At 38.6% G+C, this 22,442-nt stretch overlaps 1 protein-coding gene across 8 annotated transcripts in view; it reads left to right on the top strand.

The window, feature by feature from the left end:
- IQSEC1 (IQ motif and Sec7 domain ArfGEF 1) overlaps positions 1-22,442 on the top strand; it is a 356,135-nt gene that overhangs the window by 159,303 nt on the left and 174,390 nt on the right. For 4 of the 8 annotated variants that reach the window (XM_074914136.1, XM_074914133.1, XM_074914135.1 and 1 more), the window contains one exon: positions 10,664-10,750. The exons of 2 other annotated variants lie outside the window; for them this stretch is intronic. In XM_074914136.1, the coding sequence (XP_074770237.1) occupies positions 10,664-10,750 (87 nt within the window). Of the gene's footprint in view, positions 1-1,850; positions 2,065-10,663; positions 10,751-22,442 lie in introns of those variants that run through there. 2 more of the 8 variants (XM_074914139.1, XM_074914147.1) reach the window with 2 other exon arrangements.

Raw genomic sequence — 22,442 nt, 5'->3', positions numbered from 1 at the left:
AAATGAATACTGGTTGAGTACCTGTTGATGCAGTATCCAGGCATTACAGGCCTATTATGGGGGCCATGGAGAATTTGGGGGTATTTTGTCGCCCCATTAGTTATGGTTTCCTTTGCACTGCTATAGCACTAACACATGGTGATGCGACTTCAGGGCCATTGCCTACCCTGACAATTCTAATAATTATCATCAATTTTACTTTTGTTGGGATGGAAGGTTAAGCTCAGTAGGTAAACCTAAGTGCATGTCTGCTATAAATAAAATTCTTACGTGATTTCCAGAGTGGAAGAAATTTGTGTGACAGCAAAATGGGGGTGAACAGGAGGTTGTAAAGTTAACTGTTCAGCTTTAGTCAAATGACTGACCAAAAGAGAGCACCTTAGGGTATTTTGACATGAAATACTTCAGTTTGCAAATTAGTTTGGACCAAAGATCATCAGAATAACTCTTGCCTTATGTTGGGTTTTTTTTGTTTTGTTTTGCAGAGTTACATTATTTGGTAGCATCTTTGTCAGTTCAGCTTCTCTTTAGCCTGGGGAACCTCATAGGTAACGCTGTGATTAGTAGCATTTGGCTGACCACCTGCTCTCTCTTATTCTGGGAAGATTACAACTGGCCACGGAGCAGCTATGAACTGATCACTTGACCATGGCAAATGAGCTGCCCTCATCAATGTGTTCTGGTATATATTTAACTTAATAATGTGAGCAGATGGTCATTATATTGATTCATGAAGCAGGCGAGGAAGCTTGGCTGTCTTGATAGCATAAGGCCCGAGTGCTGAGCATTGGAATGGGGCAAGAAGCAGTGAAGGGAAGGAAAAAAGGACATTTTTGTGGTGTGGGTTGTTTGGGGTTTTGTTTGTTTGTTTGCTTGCTTTTGTGTTTTACAAAGGATTGCTGTGGACAGGAGTAAAATAAAAGCAAGTGTAGGTGACTCATCAAGCCTGTACATATGGCCATTTCCCTGGAGATAGAGACTGTTAGTGCACAAGCATGATGCTGCTGAAATATTTGGACCACTGATAGTGCTAAGGGGGGGAGAGGGGGGAGGTGGGAGGGCAGTAGTTTGTAGAGCTGTGAAACTTGTCACTCTGCTGTTGCTGTTAATGATGGCAAATCTTTTAAAGGGAAAAGTTAATATTGAAGTAATAGTTCTTCAGTATTTCTTTTGCAAAGAACAACTTCGTCTCCCCATTCAAAAGGCTATAACTGGAGATTTAAATAAGAAGCTAATTCTATAAAGTATCCGGCAACTATCCTTGATGGCTAAGCTGGAAAGTTCACAAATTCCCAACCTGCATCAGCTCAGAGGAACAGCTTGATTGGTTATTCATTTTCTATTTTTCATATGAGAAATACTATTTCCCTTGAGTAAGAACATTCTCTTGAGTAAGAGTTTAATCTCATACTTTGGTTCCTGTTTCTCCTAGCTACTGATTAGCTTTGCTGTCTAATCAGTTTATGTCATAGTATGTAACTATAAATTGTCTTTGCAGTGAAGAGGGAATACAGTTCGTCTTCACAGATGCTGCTGTTACCATGGAGATAAAAGGACCAATGGCCTTTTCTTGGTTTGGACTGTACTACAGTGTTCATACAGAGATGGTGCATTCGAAATTGCAACATTTGGTGCTTTTATATTTCAGTCTAAATATCAAATGAGAAAGCATATTGTTTTTTCTTGGTGATGAAGTTTAATAATAAATACAGATTTGGGACTTATTCTGGAAGCAGAAAGCAAGCCCACCAGGAATGTGAAAACAGCGTGGCTGGTTTATGCTTGCTAAACCTCCTCTCTGGGAAAAACCTTTTGGCTTTGCAAAATATAACCCTGTAGAGCCTTTGGGTTTATCTGATGCAGTGTTTGATGCTGGTTACATCACCAGTTTACTTATCTGTGATGTTCCACCGTGGCTGATCTTGAATGAGCATGCAAAAGCTGTGAATGTGATTTTTTTTTTTTTTCCTTAAGAGCGAGCTTTTCTACCTCAGATTGCGTGAAAGAAAATATAAATACCAAATCCACAACACATTCAAGGATGGCTTGCAGAAGGTGTTATTTGTGAGTACCTTTTCCTTCTTCATCTGTCATCACGTCTCTGATATCTGTGTTGAGGATTCCAGAAGTGGGAGTAGTGATCAGTTTATTGTTTGGTAGGTTTCTTTCCACGAACCATTTTTAGGGTGTTACCTTTCTGACAGATGAATGATCTGTATATTAAAAATACATAGATGATGATTGTGTTTATGCATATTGGTATTTAAAAATTGAACCTAATAAAGTGGATAAGTCTATGTTTAGCAGCGAAAAAAATAACACACACCCCCCACCCCCCCACCCCACTTTGCACACAAGAGGCAATGCAGGATGCTAGGAATTCTGTCTATGATGAATCAAGAATCCCTCTTCCATTTTGTTTGAATGCTTTGTCATGTTAACGTGTAATCTGTCTTTTAAACACAGAAATACTAATAGAAGGATGTGGAATATAGTCTTGAGCAGTATAATATCAGTAAGGCAAAATATCGCTTTGTTTTTGCTGTCCTTGTATATATGCTTGATCAAAACCTAATTACATTAATTTCTTATTATTTACTTGAACAGTTTCTCAGACATTATAGTCAGCATGGCAGGAGTTTAATATTTCACTAATTTAATGCAGTGCAGCAGCTCTTCGCATGAGTTGTCACGTTTGGCAGAAGAGCTAAGTGCTCATCCACTTGTAGCCAGAGGAAGGACAATGCTAAAGTTTGCATAGTGTTTGTGGTGTCAGCAGCGGGGTATGTACAGAAACCACACTGCGTGGTTTTATTCAGCTGAATTCTAGTGGTTCCACATGACTCTTACTGTGAGCTTTCTCTTAAACCATGCTGCAGTGTTGTTGCACTTCAGGGAAGAATTAGAACAAAACAGACACGAGCGTGCAGTTAAGTTGTCCTCTGCCACCCACCCTCTCTGCCATCAGTGGTTCCCTTCTAATCCAGTATTTTGAAATGGCTGTACGTGCTATTTGCATTTCTGAACTTTACTTAAAGATCCTCTCTCTTTAGGGTTAAGGTTAGGTTTGCCGGTGGATCATACATGTATCTTAATGCAGTTGCCATCTGTAGCCTTTTTCAGTTACTTCGATAGTGCCTATGAAGGTCCTAATTTGAGTAAATCTGCTTCACATTCAGTAGCACCGTCCACACTCAGGCATAGTAAGTTCAAGCATTCAAGAATAAACTACTCAAAATTAATATTGGAAGAGTATTGAAATCTGTTCTTAAGTTTTCTTTAGCCTTTTGTTTTACGATGATCGTATGAATGGTTAAGTTGAAATGTTTTAAAATCAAAATAAACTTGGAACTGTACATAGGAAGTTGAAATAAGAAAAGTGAACTCGGAAAACAGGTTGTAGCCTTCCAGGTATACGTGGATCAGTTTTAAATGTAATGCTGCATGTTTCTACAAGGGAGTAGTAGTAATGTTTGTGTTAGACTCCATTTTCATTTGAGTTCTGGGATTTGGGGATTTTGTAACTCTCGGCAGGGGACAAAATTTCTTACCGTGCTTATCGTGTGGTGTTAAAGAATATTTAATCTCTGCAGGTTACTTTCTTTAACAGTGATGTTGCAGTCCTACTGAACCATCTTCTACAGTATTTTCCCCTCTTACTGCTTACATGTTTGATATCTTTTACCTACATCAGCACTTGCTGTAGAAAACAAGATAGGAACTAGGACTTCTCCTATAAATCTGTATTTCAGCTCCTCAAAATCTTCATGTTCTTTGAAACTGGTCTGTTCTGAATACTGAAACTGTATGTTAAACAGTTAAATACACCAGCTCTTCAACACGTGAGTAAGTTTTGAGATGAAAACTTGAATACTATAAATCTTTCAGTGTTCTAATAGTATATATGCAAAGGACTTTTGCCTTTTAAAAATAAAATAGGTATTTTTTGCATTTTAAAATGTAAAAAGCTAGATTGTTGCTGTTGTAAAAAAAAGCTAAACAACAATGTCAAACTACTAAGATTAGCAAAAGCGTTTTTTCAGATGCTGCACCTAATAGAACATGTCATTGTACTATTGTTTTAATAGGATTTGCCTTGCTATAAATCTCTTATGCTATATCTGTGAAATTTCATTCTTCATACATTACTATTTTTTCTTTCATGAGCTTCAAATCCAATATGTATAGATGTCGCTCTTTAGACTTGGTTTTGTTATGATTATGGCTTTGAAATTACAAATGTGGCTGTATTTTGTAATGGGAGTTGTAGTTTCTTGAGAAATTCTGGGACCTAATTCAATGACGTGGGAAATATAGAGAAGATGCAGTGAATCTATCAATTTTCTGATTTAATCTAAAGTATTTCTTTCCTTCTATCATATGCAGCTTCATGTCTCTTTGCTCTACTTTATTTCTGGTTTTGAGCTGTGTGGGGGTTTTTTTACAGATTTTTGCAAGTGACTAGTAAGCACCAATGATACAAATGCATTTTATGTGTACTGTACATCACCCTTCAGAATAAATGATTTTGTAGTAAGACTTAATCAAAAGGGAAATAAGTGTTCCTAATTATAAGCGTCTACATATTAACAATCTTAATTAAATTCACCCTAGTTACAGCTAACCCAGTATTGGAGGCTGCCTACAAACTGTGTATTGGCTAGGATGCAAAAGGATTGCCTCTTGCCTGTTTATGTAGGCTGGTATTTCATTTTTATAAAACCAAAAAAGTTTGTAATAATTATTTTAAAAATAATTATCTATAATATTAATAAACACTGCATTCTAGGATGGGACAAAAATAACTGATGTTTCTTGTTTATTATTGTGACGGTACTGGTTTTAGTCTCCCAGGAGATGGTAATTGTTTTAAGGCCCTTTTGATGGAGGAGAGGTCAGTGAAAGCATACCTAATCGTTCTTTTGAAAAATCCAGCTGTGGACACTTGACTTGGAAATATATAAAGGGTAGTATTATTCAAAACAAGAACCTGTCAGTTTGCATTTATACTGCAACATGTCCAAATGCTGATATTTAATCATTTTGATGAGAACCAAATTTTTTGTATTCTTGAGCAATATTCAGTGGTCTGTACTCTAGCCTGCGTGTGCTGATCTCTTCAAACTGCAGATTTTATTGAGCATCTTTGATATCTAGTGAAACCATCTCTCAATTCTGTTAAGAAAGTATCCTATTCCATAATGCTTTTAACTAGGTTATAGAACTACTGCATGGGAGAGGGGACAGAGATGGAAGGAGGGAGATGCCAACATAGCAGATCTAGAAAGGTTGTGCTCCTTTATGATACCTGGGCGGTTTTCTTGACTCTCAGACTACTGTGTGAGGTAATTATATTGATGTTTACTTGCCATGAGTTGTCTTGTTACCTTCCTGTGATTTGGTTTCCAAGAAGCTGTGTACAGAAAGCCATCTTGTGGAAAGGAAATGATGGGAATAAAGATATTGGTTGTAGTGTGTGATGATCTCTGCCAAGTACATGTGAACTGAAAGGTTTTTACATATGCAACCATAAAAGCAATAACAGCATTTAATGTTGTAGAGTTGGCCTTCAAAAAAGTGCGTAGGGAAAACACTGTGGAAAAAACCATAGGATTTGCTATATGGCACAACAGCCTCTCCTTGACATACTTGGCTACAGACTGCTGAATATAAAGTTAGATGAATTGAATTAAAAACAAAAGAAGCGGTTTTTCAGTGTTATTTCAAAAGCCAGAATCATACTGTCCTGTGTATTTTGGGTGAAGATCCAAGTAGTGCAAGGAATATCTTTGATGTCAGAACAGTAGGAATTTGTCCCTGCAATAGTGAATGGATCATCTGCTAAATCACCTCTTAGCGGACGTGTCCAGACAACTACAATCAAACTTGGAGTATGAGGAGATTATATGAGTTGCCATATGAAGCTATCTGCTGTTTTCCCTGCTGGGGTGAGTTTCCAAAAAGCAAGTTGTCTTGTGGGTTCAGTCAGTGTCTGGATTCTGAAAGCCCTTCTAGCATGTTAATGAATATGTTAAGAAAGCCAACTTTGAGCTGGAGTCAATGTGAATCTGTATGATTATCACTTTTTATTGTTCGCCACCTATTTGGTGGTTTGTTTATATTTCAAATTTTGTTTCTTATTAAAGAAGATTTATTAAACAAGAATACGACAGACTTTACTAGTTTTTAACTACAGTATTTTCTAATCTCAGCTGTACCCATAACTCTGGACTGAGGTGAGAAAGAAAATTTTCAATTTGTAAAGTAATGTTATTCTTATCAGGATAAAATAGTGAGAAATGGAAGTAATCCTTTTATTAGCTTATAGACATGAATCCAATCCAACAAATTATTCTTAGCTAGCTCAGATGACATTGAAGTAAGTGGGCTTATATAGGGATTGAGCTTGTCTACCACTTCAGCTATTTACAAGCTATTTTTAAAAAGAATATGTGTTAACTAGTGCCAGGTATACAGACGGCTGTGGTGGTATAAATTTTCCCTAGTGCTTGCACATATTCATTGGAACACAGCAGCTCACGGAAAAATGTACCAGAAGAAAAGGAAGAATACTGGCAGATGGAGGTGAACAGATTGTTATTTCATACAAAGAAGAGGAATAGTGTATGAAGTAATATGGCTGTAGAAAAATTCAGCAGTTAAGTACAAATGTACCTAGTAGACTCCTGTCATCAGCCACATCATTAACTTTATAGAAAGACAGTATTTGTCCCAGCTGTGGTCCTGTACCAATATACTTAGTTACTAAGTATCTGAAATAACTGTCTCTCAATTTCTTCTGTTTGAAAGCTGATAATCTTGTTAGGAAGAAGAGACAGCGATAACTTGTTAATGCTGTCAACCTACTCACAGGTTTACACATGGTTAAAATTAAACAGTTGCAAAATAAAAAAAGGTTGGCTCTCCTATCCTCTATTAAATACCGTGTGCTATTCAGAGTTGGGAGGACAAGCTTTCTGCAGGCTGTCAGCCTTGTGCTGGGTGGAGGTGGTGCTTGCTGCAGCCGGTGGCACAGCAGCACTGCCCGGTTCCCAGGAGCAGGAGGATAGTGACCAGCCTGCTGAGAGGACATTTTGAAAACAGTAAGAGGGTAGCCTGTTAAAGCAAAATTCCAAGTTAATAGCCTGCTATTCTGTTCTTCCATGTCGTTTTATAATCAATATCGAGAAAATTGTCTACTGGCTTTGGGAGGCTTGTTGGTGATTGTAAGAGAAAATGGGAAAAAAAACCCCACATTTGTAGCTTTATGGTGATGATCAGTAATCTGTTGCTTTTTATTTGCACATCTGAGCAAGACTAGTACTGAAGGAATAAAAAGAATGGTCATTTCTGTTTGCTGATGGATATGACAGTGTTGTTTAAATGAGTGATGTCGAATGGCACACACGAGAAGAACAGTTAAACCTACATCGGGTCTGCCTACTTACTTTGTGTCTGGATTTTTCTCATTATGTTGGTAACCCGAGGGAGCTGTGATTTCAAGGTCTTGTTTCAGGTTTGGTTCTGTTTTTACTGTTTGACTAGTCTGTTCTCAAAAGAACTTTCTTAAAAAAATGACAAGCAGTTACCTGTCCATGAGCACTTGGGGAGACCTGGAAGCAACTTGGCCTGGAAGCAGGAAATTGTGAAGCTGTGGTGTCCACTGGGATATTGCGGTAATGTGTCAGAAACTGAAATTACCGAAAGAAGCATTAATCCATTCAGTAATTTGTCTTGTGTCACTGCTGAAGTAGCTATACTCTATTTATAATCTTAAATCATCTTTTGAAAACCATAGATCAGAGATGTAGAAACTAAACTTAATAGGGCCAAGTATCTATGGTACTGTGAATGGGGGAAGCGATTACTTCTCCTCCAAATTATTTAAATACATTTATTCTGATGTGTTTAGGTGTTACAACTTATCAGATCAGTTCTATTTTGAATGCCAACCTGTGCTGAACGCTGAACGCTTGAGTATATAGTTTAAAAAACAAAAGACATTTGAATCTTGAACTTTTTCTGATATGTTCTAGAGGAGTAAATGAATGGAAGTACTGTTAGCAGGTGATTGAAGGCATAAAATGCCGTATTTGGATCTTAGATTGCACCAGCAGAAGGTGGATTTGCTTTGGGTAAGATTAATACCCTATGACAGAGGCTGTAAAGCGTGAGCCTCATCAGCTGTCAGGCTGATTGGGCACCAGTCATGGGATCTAGAAGAACCAAAACACTGAGTTGAGATACTCCTGAATTTTAAAATTCAGAGCAGAGTCCAAACCTCATGTTTGCTTCTGTAACTAGTTGGCCAAAGAGCCTATCTTTGAATGCCCTAAGAAATGGCTGAAACCTGACCTTATGTGTTGAATGCATGTCTTTGAGATGTTCCGGTTGGAACACAGCAACGATATGTGGTAACTTAATTACAAGTCTGCAGTTGAATGTTGCTATCTGTTTTATCTACTCCGTACCTACACCTATGATGCCTAGAGTGCCAGTGTACTTACTAGTTGACAAACCTTTGGCACTTCTTATTTGCTATCAAGGTGGCTGGACTTTTGCATTTCTACTGCACCTTCGAAAAGAAACTCAAAGCAGTTGAGCTCCTAACCAGTCTTGTGTGATAGGTGAGTATTAACCTTAACTGCAGATGAGCAAACGGAGATTATAGGAACAACTTTATTGTTTACATATTTTTTGGGACCTAAGAAAGTCAGAGTAGGACAGATCTATGGAGCCTTGTGAGCAATTATTTCTGGAATAGCCAGGAGCAATCTCTGTCCAAAGTCCTTTGTTGAGCAGAACTGAATCCAGATACTTTCATACATGTACCGCTTTATTGTCTGAAAAAAGAGGTACTATTGATGAGAATACAGAGATTTGCATGGGAAAAAAAGAGAGTGGTGGGAAGGGAATCTGGGACACTGTCATACTAATTTCCTCCTTTTGCTTCTACTAAAAAGAATTAGGTATTCACAAAGCAGGAAGCAGCGATTTCGTCAGTGTGATCGGTTTCCCTACCCAATGTGAGACTATCGTGCAATGCACACTTATAATGTATTGCCCTGGTTCCGTGAATTATGTGGAGCAACTTGTGTGAATATTGTATGTTTTTCTTGTCAGAAAACACAGCTTTTGAGTGTTCTAACTGCTTTTATTGTGGTCCATCAGTGTTTTTGGTAACATTGTCCATCTTTCTTTAGAATTGTTCTGGTCACCTTTCCACGTGATTTGAAGGTGCCACCAATTAGTAATTACGTGCTACGAGGTGTTAGCAGGGTATGTCCCATGATGGCAGTCTGCCTCGTGACTGAATTGTGTTGCACTTCTATTTCCAAAAGCTCAAGTACTTTATAGGAGTTACCATCGTTTGCTATCTTTAAACAGAAAATCCAACTCATTTTGGCCATGCAGTTGCTAACACACTGTTGGCAACAGAAATCAGAACAGGCTGACCTTGTTTTTTTGAAAAGGATTAGTAACTGACTCCTTTCTGAACAAAGCCTGACTTTTTTTGCTTAACCACTCTGTTTGATCTTATAAGAAAGTGACCTCACAGGATTTACTTTAAGCCTCAGGGATACAAAAGAATCAAAGTCAATCTTCTGAAACATTTGTCAAGATGCCAAGCAAAAGATGAGTAGGGGAAAAAGGTGCATGTATGTACACATACACACACTCTCTATTAATAGTCAGTTTGGATGCTTACAAGTTAAATGAGGATTTGCAATTTAATGACTACTTCTTCCATGTGTGCACACTCTAAGAGCTAGAAAATATTGATTTATTTTTTTATGATTTCCTAGAAGAATGCTGTGTCTTAAGAAATTTGATTAGGTTGTTTTATCATGGAGGACTTACTGTGCTAAACCCTGTTCAGTGTTCCCTGGCACAAACATCAAAAATGCTGAGAAGTGTACTGTGTGTTGCTTAAAGATTTTTCTAAGCTTTACTTCAGATGCAATACCTTGTCTTGTTTTGCAACTCTTCCTTGTTTTTAATGAAGCAATACAGACATAATGATCTGGGGTGCAGAATATCTTTTTTGTGTTGTAAAGCTTTTTTTATTTTTTCATGCTTTGAACAAATGATGGCAATTAAATTAGTACTGCACATTTCAGAACATTGCTAAAACTTGGGGTGAAACTTTGATTCTTTCAAATTTATAAGTGACATGTTGCAGTATGTTTATAATTGCTGGGCTTGAAGAAAGCTTATGTCCATATTCATCGCATTATTCCTCCTTGTGTTTAAGCACTGTGTTTGTAATTTCATTAACAAAGAAACAGCTTGACTGGTGCAGAGTAATGTGCAGGTCTGAAGCTTCATTTCCGTAGGAATTTTAGCCTTCAGTGTTTAGCTTTTGCCTCTGTTATGCATGGCAAGGCAAAAACCAAGTCTTAAATCGGCATTTTATCTTAATCCTGCCACAAAACTTTGATTCTTCATTGAAGAGTTCATCACTATCATTCCTGATGTGTATATTTAAACCATGGGACTATTTCCCTCTTTATTTCCTGGGATTCAGAATTGACAGCTGTATGTCAAATTTCCTTCAAAGTTATCATGAGTTTCAAATATCCCTACTAGCACCTGCTTTTTCCTAAGAAGCCCCTTTCTAAACACTTGGTGTTTTGACTTTGTGTTTTTCCTTGTGTCGTAGGTCTTTAAATACTCTGCACCAGTTTTGCTGTCCAGCTCCATTGTACCATACCCAGCTAGCTGTCCCTGCCACACACTCAGAGTACAGGTAAGAGTAGATATGGTCCACCCACTTTTTATTTTTGAAGAGAGATCTAACGTTACAATTTGACATAAGAAAAGGAATAGTAGTTAGTCTTAAAAAAAAAAAAAAAAAAAAGAGTATGAGAAAAACATATCCAACATTTTTAACATCGCATAGGATAGTCCTATTCACTTCTGTCAGGCACTCTTGAATTATACACCAAAATGAGCTTCATGTGCTTTAAGAGGCACATCCCCCTAGACTCTTTGAAAGGTAGGAGGAAGCTAGTTGTCTGTTTAGTTCTCACATAATAAACATATTGAAATGTTAATGTAATTTATGTAGGATATTCATGTTTTTCTGAGCAATATTTTTTTTAAACCCTGAATATCTGCTGACAGTATGTGAGGTAAGCTTATGTATTGTGGCACTCTGAAGGTTAAAGGCGTGGACCTGCAAAAGCCTCAGCACTGCCTTTTGCTTTGAATGGAAGTAAGGTGTTTTTAAACAGATGCAGACCCTTGATGCCAAGTATAATCTGCCCTGAATACATTAAAAAAAAAATATGTTTTCCCAGCTAATAATGCTTCATTTAACATAGATGTCTTTACTGTGTATTTTCCAAGTTCTCTTTGATCAAATGTGGAGAGCAGTAATTATGCATCTTAGTACAATGCACTGTCAGTGCCCGTGTTTAACAGTCATTTCAGAGAAGCATCAAAGGACAGCTAATCTAAGTGATTAGAAATGTAAGAACTGTTAAGAAATTGTGCATGTCATGAAAAAAATTGTCTTTAATTTTTACTATTACTGATTAACTTAGTGATAATTGCCAGCTCATGAATAATACTAATATCAAAATATTGGAAGTCTGGTGCTGAAAAATCAAATCACTTTGCACTTGGTAATAAGGAAGACAAAACCAAACAATGAATCCTAAATCTGTAAATGCATAAACATATTTCTAATTTGAATCTTTCATCTCTTAGTTATCTCTAACCATGCATGTTTGGATTCATCCTGTTGTTTTACATTGCAGCATCTGTTCGTATGCTTGGTTTTTGATCCCATCAGAGTTTTATTTGGTGGTAATGAATCCATAGTTGAGTTGTAAGACAACTAAGTATTCCTTCAGTGAGGAGCAGGACCTGAACATGATTAGATTCTCCACTTGCTTTTTAATGAGGCTTTTATTTTTCCCTTGTCCTTAGTTTGTAATGCTTTAACTGTTAGACTTGTTTAGAGATCTTCCTATATGGATGTTGGTGGGAAAACTAGTTGTTTTTTGAATGTTTCAATATCTTGCTCCATGTAGGTTCTTATTTTTGTTGGTAGTGCTTTATTAATTTTATTGGTAATAACATTAATTAAAATTTGCAGCAGCATAAATTTGGGCTTAAAATATCCTAAACTTCTCCAGCCTTTTTTCTCTCTCTGTGTGGTAAAAAAAATGAATGCCCTAAATGTCGCTGGATCTGTAAAGCATGGACAATTTTGAGAGTGCTAAAGCGTAAAACAACATATAGATTTGGATAATGCCCAAACATGCCGTAAGACCTTCAGCTTTGGTTTAAGGATTGGGGGGTGTGGAGGAACTCGTCACTGACCTTGTTTGTTCTCAAGGAAGGCTAGGTCTCAAACTCTCCAACTGTGTGTACATATATAGCCGTAACTCAGCTAGGATCAATGGAACTTCCAACAGTTCATAGTATGGTAGTGTTGCCCATATTCACCTAACAGTAATGGAGCAATCAATGGATCAGTCAGTGGCTGCCAGGAAGCTTAATATTCTCCACATTTTGCTCATCCCCTTTCCTGGCTAACCAGCCTAGGTCTGCCAGCAGCCCTTGATCTGTGCTAACCTCCTTTTTCATTATGAGCTGTTAAATAAAGGAGTTCAGGCCTTGTGGCCTTGTGGCCTTGTTCTTCTCTTACCTCTTTTCCCCAGACCAAGACATGAGTTACCTGGGTGTAAGATGAGCTTTTGCCAAAGATGTTAACGGGCAAGTGGAGTGTGCGTGTGGCAGTGGTGGCCAGCTGCATACAGGGCTGTAGGAGCACAAGGGGCCGGCAGGCTGGGAGGGACATCTCCTCTCTTCTTTCACCACTTGTGAAACCTCCTCTAGAGTGACTGGCTTTTGGAAAGACATCGGGATCCTGGAGCACATCCAGCAAAGGGCCACCAAGGTGTCTGGGAGCCAGAGAACATGACCGGTGAGGCGAGGCTGAGAGAGCAGGGGCTGTTCAGCCTGGAGAAGAGATGTCTTGGGACTGGTGCTGTCTTCAGCTCTGTAATAGGAGAGGAGGAGACGATAGGACAAGAGGCAACAAAACCAGATTGCAGTAAGAAAAAATCTGATTAGATACAAGACAGGGGAGAGGGGAATTTCACCAGGAGTGTGAACTCTGGAACAGAGGCCAGGAGAGGAGGTGCTGTCTGTCTTCAGCAACACTTGGTTCAGCTGGACCACAGCCCTGAGCAGTGTGATGTAGGTTAGGCCTGCTTTGAGGGGGGAACTGGACTACAGATACTTCCAGAAGACCCTTCTAACACAAATTACCCTGTCATCCTGAAGCACTCTGTTCTTGGGAAGGAAAAAAGAGCTGCAAGTTTGTTCTGTAGAATTTAGTTTCAAATTATACAATGATGTTAATGCCATCCCAGGAAGTATCCTACTTACAAATGTGGTGGTGTGCTAGAGCCAGACTGTTACAGTCTTCCTCATATTAGGAATTTGTTTGGAGTACTCACAAGTTAAATTTCTGAAGCTGTTGTACCTAAACTGATGGTTGCAACTTGACATTACTACATCTGTAATCTCTTAGTCAAGTACAAATTATGCACCAGTTTTTGTAAACAACCTGTATATGGGAATGCTATTGCTGTGAGTTAAAATCAGCTACTAGAACACTAGCAAGACTGGACTTTAAATTTCCATATACATTTAATAGTATTAAATTTAGCTTTTAGTCTTCCCATTTATCAATTTATAAACAGAAATCATTACAAGCAAAACTAACAGCAATAGATGCTTCAGTCTAACTTAGGGTTTGAGGCTTTATTTAGAAAATACGCGGAGGGATTAATTTTGTAGACCAGAATTAAAAATTAAATTTGCTCTGAAAGAAGCAATTAATGAATGCACTACAGTGAAATCTGGAGCATCTCTGATTTGCTGTCAGCTAATTGCGGGATGTTTTATTCACTCCAGCAGTTTTATTTCTAGTCAAGACGATCTTTGGCATCTGTTTTGAATTGTTAATAGGGAAATAATGCATTTTTAATAACTGCAGCTATTGCAGTAATCCCTTGCTTGCTCATTTTACAGTGTTCAAAATAGACAGGAATAATGCAAGTTATCTTGCATTCTCTTGTTATAACAAAAAATCTTAAGAAGCATAAGCATATTATGTAATTCCAGTTAGTTATTTGTCTGTCTTCTAGTTAGCCCATATGCCTCCTATGTTTGCTCTTTTTTGCTTCTTTTTGTTTGGAAATTTAAAAAATAGTAACAAAGCTACCAGTAATGTCTGTAGCTTGGCTTCCTTGACTCCCTTTCCCTTCCTGCCTCCCAAAGTAGAGCCTTAAAAGCAATGTACTCTAGTTTGAAGCTGCAAGTTCCATGAGGTGCTCCCTACTTCTAAGTAATCATTTGAATCCAGGTTTTATGTCTGCTGTGAAGGGCAAAGTGAAGGAGACGGTGGTACACCCTGGAGAGGCTTCCAAAAGGGCCTGGATCCATGTAGTCTTGTTGCTGAGTCTCTTGCTTGATAAGGCCTGCATTATCTCAGTGCCCTTGCAGATAGAGTACGTGCAAAGCCAAGCCTGGACATACAGTGGCGTTCAGAGAAAGCATATTTAACCATCTCTGTTTCTTGTTTGGAGAACAGTCTGTTCCCAGCATTTTGTAAGCACATCTTTCTCGACAAACTTCAGTTAGTACTCCAGCCTGTCTGTGTAGGTGCTGGATACCTGATACCGATCACGTGCACACACTTTTGTGCACCTGATAGTTGTCACCTTGGAGTGTATCACTTGAACCTTCAAGTTACTCAGCTGTTCACACCACTCCCTGAACACGCAGGGTTCATTTACAGTCTGAGGATAGTTCACCAGCCCAGTGTTGGAGAAGGCTTCCTACTCTGCTGAAATTAGGGGAGGTTTTCATATGGTTTTGTTTTTAATGCCCTGTAGCCCTAATCCTGTCAGCTCTTCGGGCCTTTCTGTGGTGAGTGTTAGAGCAGAAATGGCTGTAGAAATGGCTCCACACAGGGAGATGTATGATGTAGAATAGTGCCCATGCTTGGAAATATAGTGTCTTATTCATATCTGTATTCTTTGTACGGATATGGAATAGGCTTATATATGCAACTACAACTGTGGACAGATTTGCTTACCACTAATATCTAAGCATCTTTGCATCTGATGTGTTTATTCATAACTATGATTTCCTCCTTCTGATTTGCATGAAACGTTGGCTGTCACTCATTCCTTTCTCCATCCACTTTACCTTCCATCCTTCTAATATTAAATTAGATGCCCTTATCATGTCCAAAGACCATTTTCAAAACTGTGAAGCTAGAGATTTTCTTTTCTTTTTTTTCTTTTTTTTTTTTTTTTCTTCCCCAGTGATACCTGTGAAAACAAAAAGATAATGCAAAGGATGTTATAGTACCAAAAAAATCCCATCATTTTCTTGCAGTCTCTACCTGCTTAATGTTTAATCAGCACCTCTGGGAGGTAAAAACATTATTCTGAAAATACTGTACTTATGTGAAATTTTAATGTGGAATCTTTGTTTCACCAGGTAATGTTGGCTTACATGCAACAAACCACTGTATGGAAGACGATAGAAGGATTGATTGTGCTATTTCTTTTTGTCTGAGCCACTGGTAGGCATTGTAGCTGTCTTGTTACCGTAACTGGTTACATTATGCTTAACATACAATGATGTCTAGCTGACAGATGCTTCTATATTGTATTAGAGTGGTCTGGGTTTTCACAAGTTTTTTCGAGAGCACGGTGGGAATTCTTGCACACTAGACACAGTCAGGGAAAATTGTGATCTTTTTACTTAAATTCCTGAAAGTGAAAAATATCTGTTTACAGATAAATATGGTTCTTTGCAGCTCTCGGTTTACTGTTTCCACTGATGATCACTATACTCTTTCCCAGGCTTAGACACGTAGCAAGTATTTCACATGTCCTTCATACAAGCATGTATAAAGATGTCCCACACTACACAGCAGACTCCTCAGTCCTGTGGTATTTTTCCAGTCAATGATTAGTCACAGGTGAAGCTGCACAAGCTCTACTTCAGAATCCTTCCTTCCTACTATAGATATGACTATTTATTGAAGTATTCTACCAAAAAAAAAATTGAATAATTTCTAACTGAATAGCAATTGCCTAACTATATAACTTAGCACATTTAAGCACCATAGCCTGTCTTTATAATATGCACAGATTTAAAAGCTTGACAATATTTTTTCAAATTGAGCAAAGGAGTGAAAGCAACACAGCTCAGACCAGCCAGCATATTGGAAGGAAGATGCAATATGCAGATGAACAAAGCAAAACAGAATCAAACTCTGACCAAATCATATATACTGTGCTAAGTCAGTATGAGGTTCAGATGATTATATAAGGCATCTGTGTTCAAACCCTATGGCAAGGGAAAGCTAGCATAATTATAGTAGTACTTGTAATTTTCCACTTGATGCCTACGTGATCTAGAGATACAAAAATGGTGAATTTTGTTCGTACACAGCAAGCTGCCTGAAAACAATCAGGAGTTGGCAGAATATCATGAAATTTACTATTTGTTTTTGGATTTTCTTGGTTTTCTTCCTTCATTGTGTTCCTTTCCATCCTCCTCCTTTAGCTTGTTCTTTAGTTTAAAGGAAATGACCACTCGTGGTTGTGTTACTGATAAAGAAGTAACCTCGTCCAAGCTTCCTGCTAAGCCGGCATTCCTTCCTCCACCCACCATAAAGCACATTTATAGCTTTACAGATGTAGGTATTCCCAACTGCTGCTTTAATAGCCTTTGTGCCTTCTGGTTTGTAGCACCATTCATGATGCTGGCAACTCCGCATGGAAACACAGATCTTCCTTCTGCTTTTAAAGAAGGTGGGGGGAGGAGGAAGGTGCAGATCTGTTAATATTTCTGTATGTAAATCACCAGCAGAAGGAGAATAAATCTATTCTGCATTTTTAGTGGAATAAGGGTGGTGAAAATACCTGTGGAAAGTTTCTTTTAAGCATGTTAAAAATAAAGGAGCCATGGCCACAGTAGGCTGGGTATGTATGTAACTACTTAACGTATTTTTCTTATGGGGGAAAACAGAAATTGCCCTTTCCAAATCAGCTTTTGTTTCAGAGTTTAAGTGTTGGCCTAGGCTCATTTGGTGGTGGTTCATTGTGTTGAAAGTCCTGTCTCTGAGGTTGAAATGGGTTAATTGGATGGTACTTACACCTTACACTATTTGTGGATGTAAAAACAAAACCAAAAAAAAAAAAAAAAATCTCAAGCTTAACTTTCCTAATGCTGTTCCCTATGATTCTGTTCCTCTGTCTCTTTTCTTTCTTGCCCCCCTCTTCCTTGGCAGGGAAGATAATGTTCTGCACCAGTTCTGCTGTCCACCTTCGGGGTCTAGTAGTCCATCTTCAAGATAACAGAGAAGCTCGGGGTCGCTAAGCGTGCAGTCAGTGCTACATCTGTATAGTCCATCTCTCCTCTCCTATCTTACTGGCGTGTATGGGACTGACACTTGCATGGATGCCATAGGATTCTGGTTCGTGTCAAGTTTGAGTTACTCAGAATGGCACAGCCATAAATTTTTGCCATCGATGCTTGGTAATCTCCTCTCCATGCTTTTCTACAGCTCTCTTCCTTGTGTCTGATATTTAAAACACATGCAAACTGTAAACAAATACATAAAATGCACAGTTTATTTTGAACTAAAATAAACAGTACCATAAGTCTCTAAGTGTACTGTGAATTTTGTTGCTGTGTGTATGTGGTCACGTGGTACAAAGGGTACAAACTAATGTGATTCGTTCTCCCCCAAATGTTGAGGATATGAGGTGGGAGGGGAGCTGTTTCTTAGACTCTGTATTAGGCTGTTTTCGCTGCTAACAATACTAGAAGTTTGTTTCAAGGTTGGGCAAACACCAACATGACCTTCTGTGAACATTATTATATAGAGATTAACCATTCTTTCTTTGCTTTGTGATTATTCTGAGGAACCAGCACATTTGTGTTGTTACAGCAGATACTCTAGCTATGAGTGATTACATTTCTAAGCTTCTTTGAGGTCTGTCTTTTAATTTTGTTTGCCTGTTTGTGAAAGTCTTGTATTAAGCATGAGCAAAAGTATAAGATCATTACTCATGTAATTCTGTTACCTAATTAACGAAAATAGTTTTCTCTAAGCTGTGCACGAAATTGTCATCAAAGGAGTGAACCTGGAATTGAATATCCCTGTAACTACAACCAGATAAATGTGAATGTGTCCATGGGTGTCTAAGAATAGAGTCCAAGTTACCATTGCCCAGAAGGCACTTTGTTGATTACATCTTTCCAGACACATCTCGTGGCTCTAAAATAACTGGAGGATTTCTACTGGTTGGATCTTCCAAACTTAAACAGCCCAAGCAAATATACTAGGAAAAACAATTTATATGAAGTGGCATTTACTAGCCTGAAGCTAGCAAGAAAGAAAAAGTGACTGGGGGATGGGGGGGGGGAAAAAAAAAGGCTCTTAAGTCTGTTGTTGCTACCATGAGTTATAATGTTACTCCAAACTGGATGGAGCTCATGTAAAGGCAGAAATGGTTGGGTTTAGGGTAAAAAGCTGAGATTTATTTGTATTTATATGTGACTTTGAGGATGGGATAAAAAGAGACTCATCAGGATCAGGAAGGGAAGAACTGCAAAGGTATCATGAGGCTCCTTGTCATCCTGTGAAATGTACTTTTTTTATGACTCTGATGGAATCCATATAAAAAACAGAATACAGGTTGTTTGCTTCTCAGTTAATTTGATCTACTGTTTCTATCCTTCGTGTTAAATGTTTTCTTGTGCTTGCCTTAGGTATGATTGTGGAAGGTCCGAGGCCTAAGAAAGAATTTGCTTGCGGAAGGCTAATCTGCCTTCATGATTTTGCGAGTTTGTCTATGACTTTTATTCTGACTGCAAGGCTGTAAACAACATATAGGTTTTTCTGTTATTTGGTATTGAATGTTCCTTAGTTCCATGTGTTTCTCAATTTCTTGACATCACAATATTTATGAAGTACTGTAGTATTACCACTACAAAATTTGAAAATGATGTATGTAAAAATTGTTTAGTAGATTGCTGCAGTTTATTATATCCCTGGAAGTGCTCTGACATTTACTGGGCAGGGTAAAACATTGAAATGTTTGAATGTTGCTCACAATTTTGGTCTTTTACTACTATAATTAAGAGTTTCTCAGAGTTGCTTCCCAAAGATAGAAACAGTAGGAATTTCTGATATTTTGACTTGCTTATTTCCCTCCCAAAAGTAAACAGTAATTAACTCTACTCAGTGTACTGAACTGAAGCACTGTAATTATTCTCTTCCATAGGGTGGGATTTGTCCAATCTTTCAATAAGTATCTTTTATATATTTGTGTAAAGGAAAACAAAGAAGAAAGGCTACTATTTAAACATGAAAATTAAAACCACCAACTCTGGGTGCCAGCCCTTTTGCCTTGAAGAGGCAGCAGTTGATTATCCTGAATGGGGTTGTAGTTAATGATGTGTCTCGGGAGAAATGAAGTCAAAGACTGATCAGTGTTATTAGCTGTAACAGGACGCTATCATCGGTTGTTTTCTATCCGGTAGTTTTCCAATTAAGGGAAAAATAGTGTCATTATAAGTTGCTGACATTTGAAACAATTTGAGTTGGTATCCATAGTACCGTCAAATCATGGCATTTACTCTTTGTGGAGCAAATAGAGAAGCTGACCTTCTCTGCTGCAGTGAAAGGCAGAAATGCAGAAGTAAACATTTTCCTATTTAAATAAATCATGGCTGGCTAGATAAAACATGCTGTGAATCTCAGGATTTAGCACTAGAGCCTAGTAGGGGTTCTCTTTTTAGTTAACCAGAGTTTAAAAGTAGATGACTTAAATGCTGCACATTACTATAAAACAAAGAAAGGTACCGGTGGAATTTTTTTTTTTTTTCTCCTGATACCTAGATGAATTTGCACTGTGTTTGTGAAGAGTGAAGACTGTCTTATTGTGCATTTTAGTGTGGAAGATGGAGTAGAAATGGCATTTTTTATCATTTTATAGACCAAAAGATTGAAGAAAAGCTGCTGCTTTGGGGGAAGTCAATGAGGGTATTTCTCCTTTGGCATGTTTAGGCACTTGCACCTGTTAGGATCGGGCAGTTTTTTCTTCTGTGAAGTTCCCCTTTGCAAACATATTCAGCTCTTACATTCTTTTGGGTGGTTTTGCCTAAAATAGGTGGATGAGACTTCAGTTTTGCAGAGCAACCTCAGACTTGCTGTTATTTTCTCTCTGAAACTGATTGTGGGAAGTCATTAAAACTTCTCAGAGCAGTGTGTGCAAACACTTTGTGCTTGGATGGTATGGATTTTTATGCGCTGCTGGAAGGAGAAAAAAAGAAACAAACAGTGTAACTGTGATAAATTACAGACTCATCTCCCAAAGTGGACTTTAAAATAACTCTAACTGAAGCAAAATGTTGTATAACATGAGGAGAAGAAATGATCCCCTGAAAAGTGGAGTAGGGTCTAGATCTTGAGCATGACTGAAATCAAGCTTTTAAAATTTTCGCTTAGCCATTCTGCTAGCTATGTAATTGAGTGTGGATTGCCACAATTTCAAGCAACTCAAGGATCGTAATGAATTGGAATTATGTATATAGTTTATGGCCAAGGAAGCTCCTTGCTTGAGCAGGTGCCTGGGGATGGCAGAACGTAACCTGCTGATCAGAATGAAGCAGCATTGAGGCGGCGTTTAAGGTGACTCATAGAGGTCATTGTCAAGAGGCAGGGACTTGGCTGTGCTCAGAAGATGCTGCCCGGAAAGGCTTAGTGAAACCTCCTGACTCACAGCCGTGAAAGGACGACATCCATGTTACATAATTTTGATTTGCCTAACTGACCGTTTTAAAGTCCTTTTTCACCTCAAATACTGAAGCGGAGCAGGAGGTTCTCAGAAAATGTAAAACCCGAAGATATGTCCTGAAACAGCTGTGAAAGTATTATATTTACTTACCTTTATGCTCTTGCTAGGATTGTGAGCGTTGGTAGAATTTTTCGTTTTTACAGTAACTGACTGGTTCCTGAACTGGTGGCTAGAGGGAGCTCCAATGCAATCTGTTTAAAGCTGTCTCAGTAAGTCAATCACTACAAATATGGCCTATTTTATCACCTGAAGCTATAGATGAAAACAAAGGAGGAAGCCATCTATATTTACTTTTGCATGTGATTAACACTGGAGATGTATTTGATCATGTGCAATAACAAAGTGGATATATATGCTAGCATGCCCTACAGGGAATGTTGTTTATACATTTTATAATTATTATCATAAATACATTGTTTGCTTGTGTAGTTTGGTCTGCCTCTACCCTTCTCAAGTTGTCATGCAGAATATGTTCCAGGGAACGTGTGTGTCTTTCACAGAATATGAATAGCCATATGGGGTATTATATACTGTCAGATGTCTGATGGTCATGTAGAAAGGAACATAAGAACACAGAAAACATACAGTGATAGTTCTCCTAGGCTCCAGGAGATTTTTGGCAAGGAATTAATCCATAGGTGATGTCTGGTAGGTTTTCAAATAAATTGAAAATTACTGGTTTAAAACAATTTCAAAACTGCTAGAGATATGTTTCTGCTGTCAAAGCAGCAGAAATTCTAGCCTTACTGTTCTACATCCACTGAATTAATTATAATTCAGTTAAGGGTACCACACCTGTATTTACAGGGCATGTGGTTTTATGGATTTCTTCCCTCATGTGCAGGTACGTTTCACATTTTAACTTCACAAAATGCGCACAGCAGTTGGTCAGTACTGGGTGGAGGATCTGTAAGCAAGCACAGCTGCACAGAAAGTTTGAATCATCTGCAACAGTAATAGCTGAATGTGACTCAGCTGAACAGCCTTGATTTTTCTTCCCCCTTCCCCTCCTGACTGCTCGGGGCAGGACATGTTGCCTGCCTGGTACCTGCCGGCCTCCCCTGGTACCTGCCGGCCTCCCCTGGTACCTGCCGGCCTCCCCTGGTACCTGCCAGCATCCCCTGGTACCTGCCGGCCTCCCCTGGTACCTGCCAGCATCCCCTGCCCGGCACTGAGCTCTGTGCTTGTAGGCGCTGGCTCCTGGCAGTGACCAGGGCATTGCTTGTTCTGATGAGCTGACAAAAAGGGAGAGAAAGAGGAGGGAGAACTTAAATTGAGCCAATCCACAAGGAGAGAAAACATGTGTTCAGTGAGAGCTTTTCCTGGCTATGTCTGGATCAAATTCAGCCTCCTGCTCTCTGCTACTAGTTGACCTTTTGTGACTCAGTCCTGCTGCCATTCTGCTTCCACCCTTCAACGTAGAGATGTTTGTTTACTGGCCCTTAAAAGAGACTTTGGAGACCTTCTTGGGATGGGAGGGACTCGGAGCGAGTTATTTTTGTTTTTCAGAACAGAATGCTACAGGGT

The sequence above is a fragment of the Athene noctua genome, chromosome 10 (genome assembly GCF_965140245.1).
Source record: "Athene noctua chromosome 10, bAthNoc1.hap1.1, whole genome shotgun sequence".
In the NCBI taxonomy this organism is placed as follows: domain Eukaryota; kingdom Metazoa; phylum Chordata; class Aves; order Strigiformes; family Strigidae; genus Athene; species Athene noctua.
The sequence above is the reverse complement of the archived record's forward strand: the minus strand, read 5'-3'. Positions and strand labels throughout refer to the sequence as shown.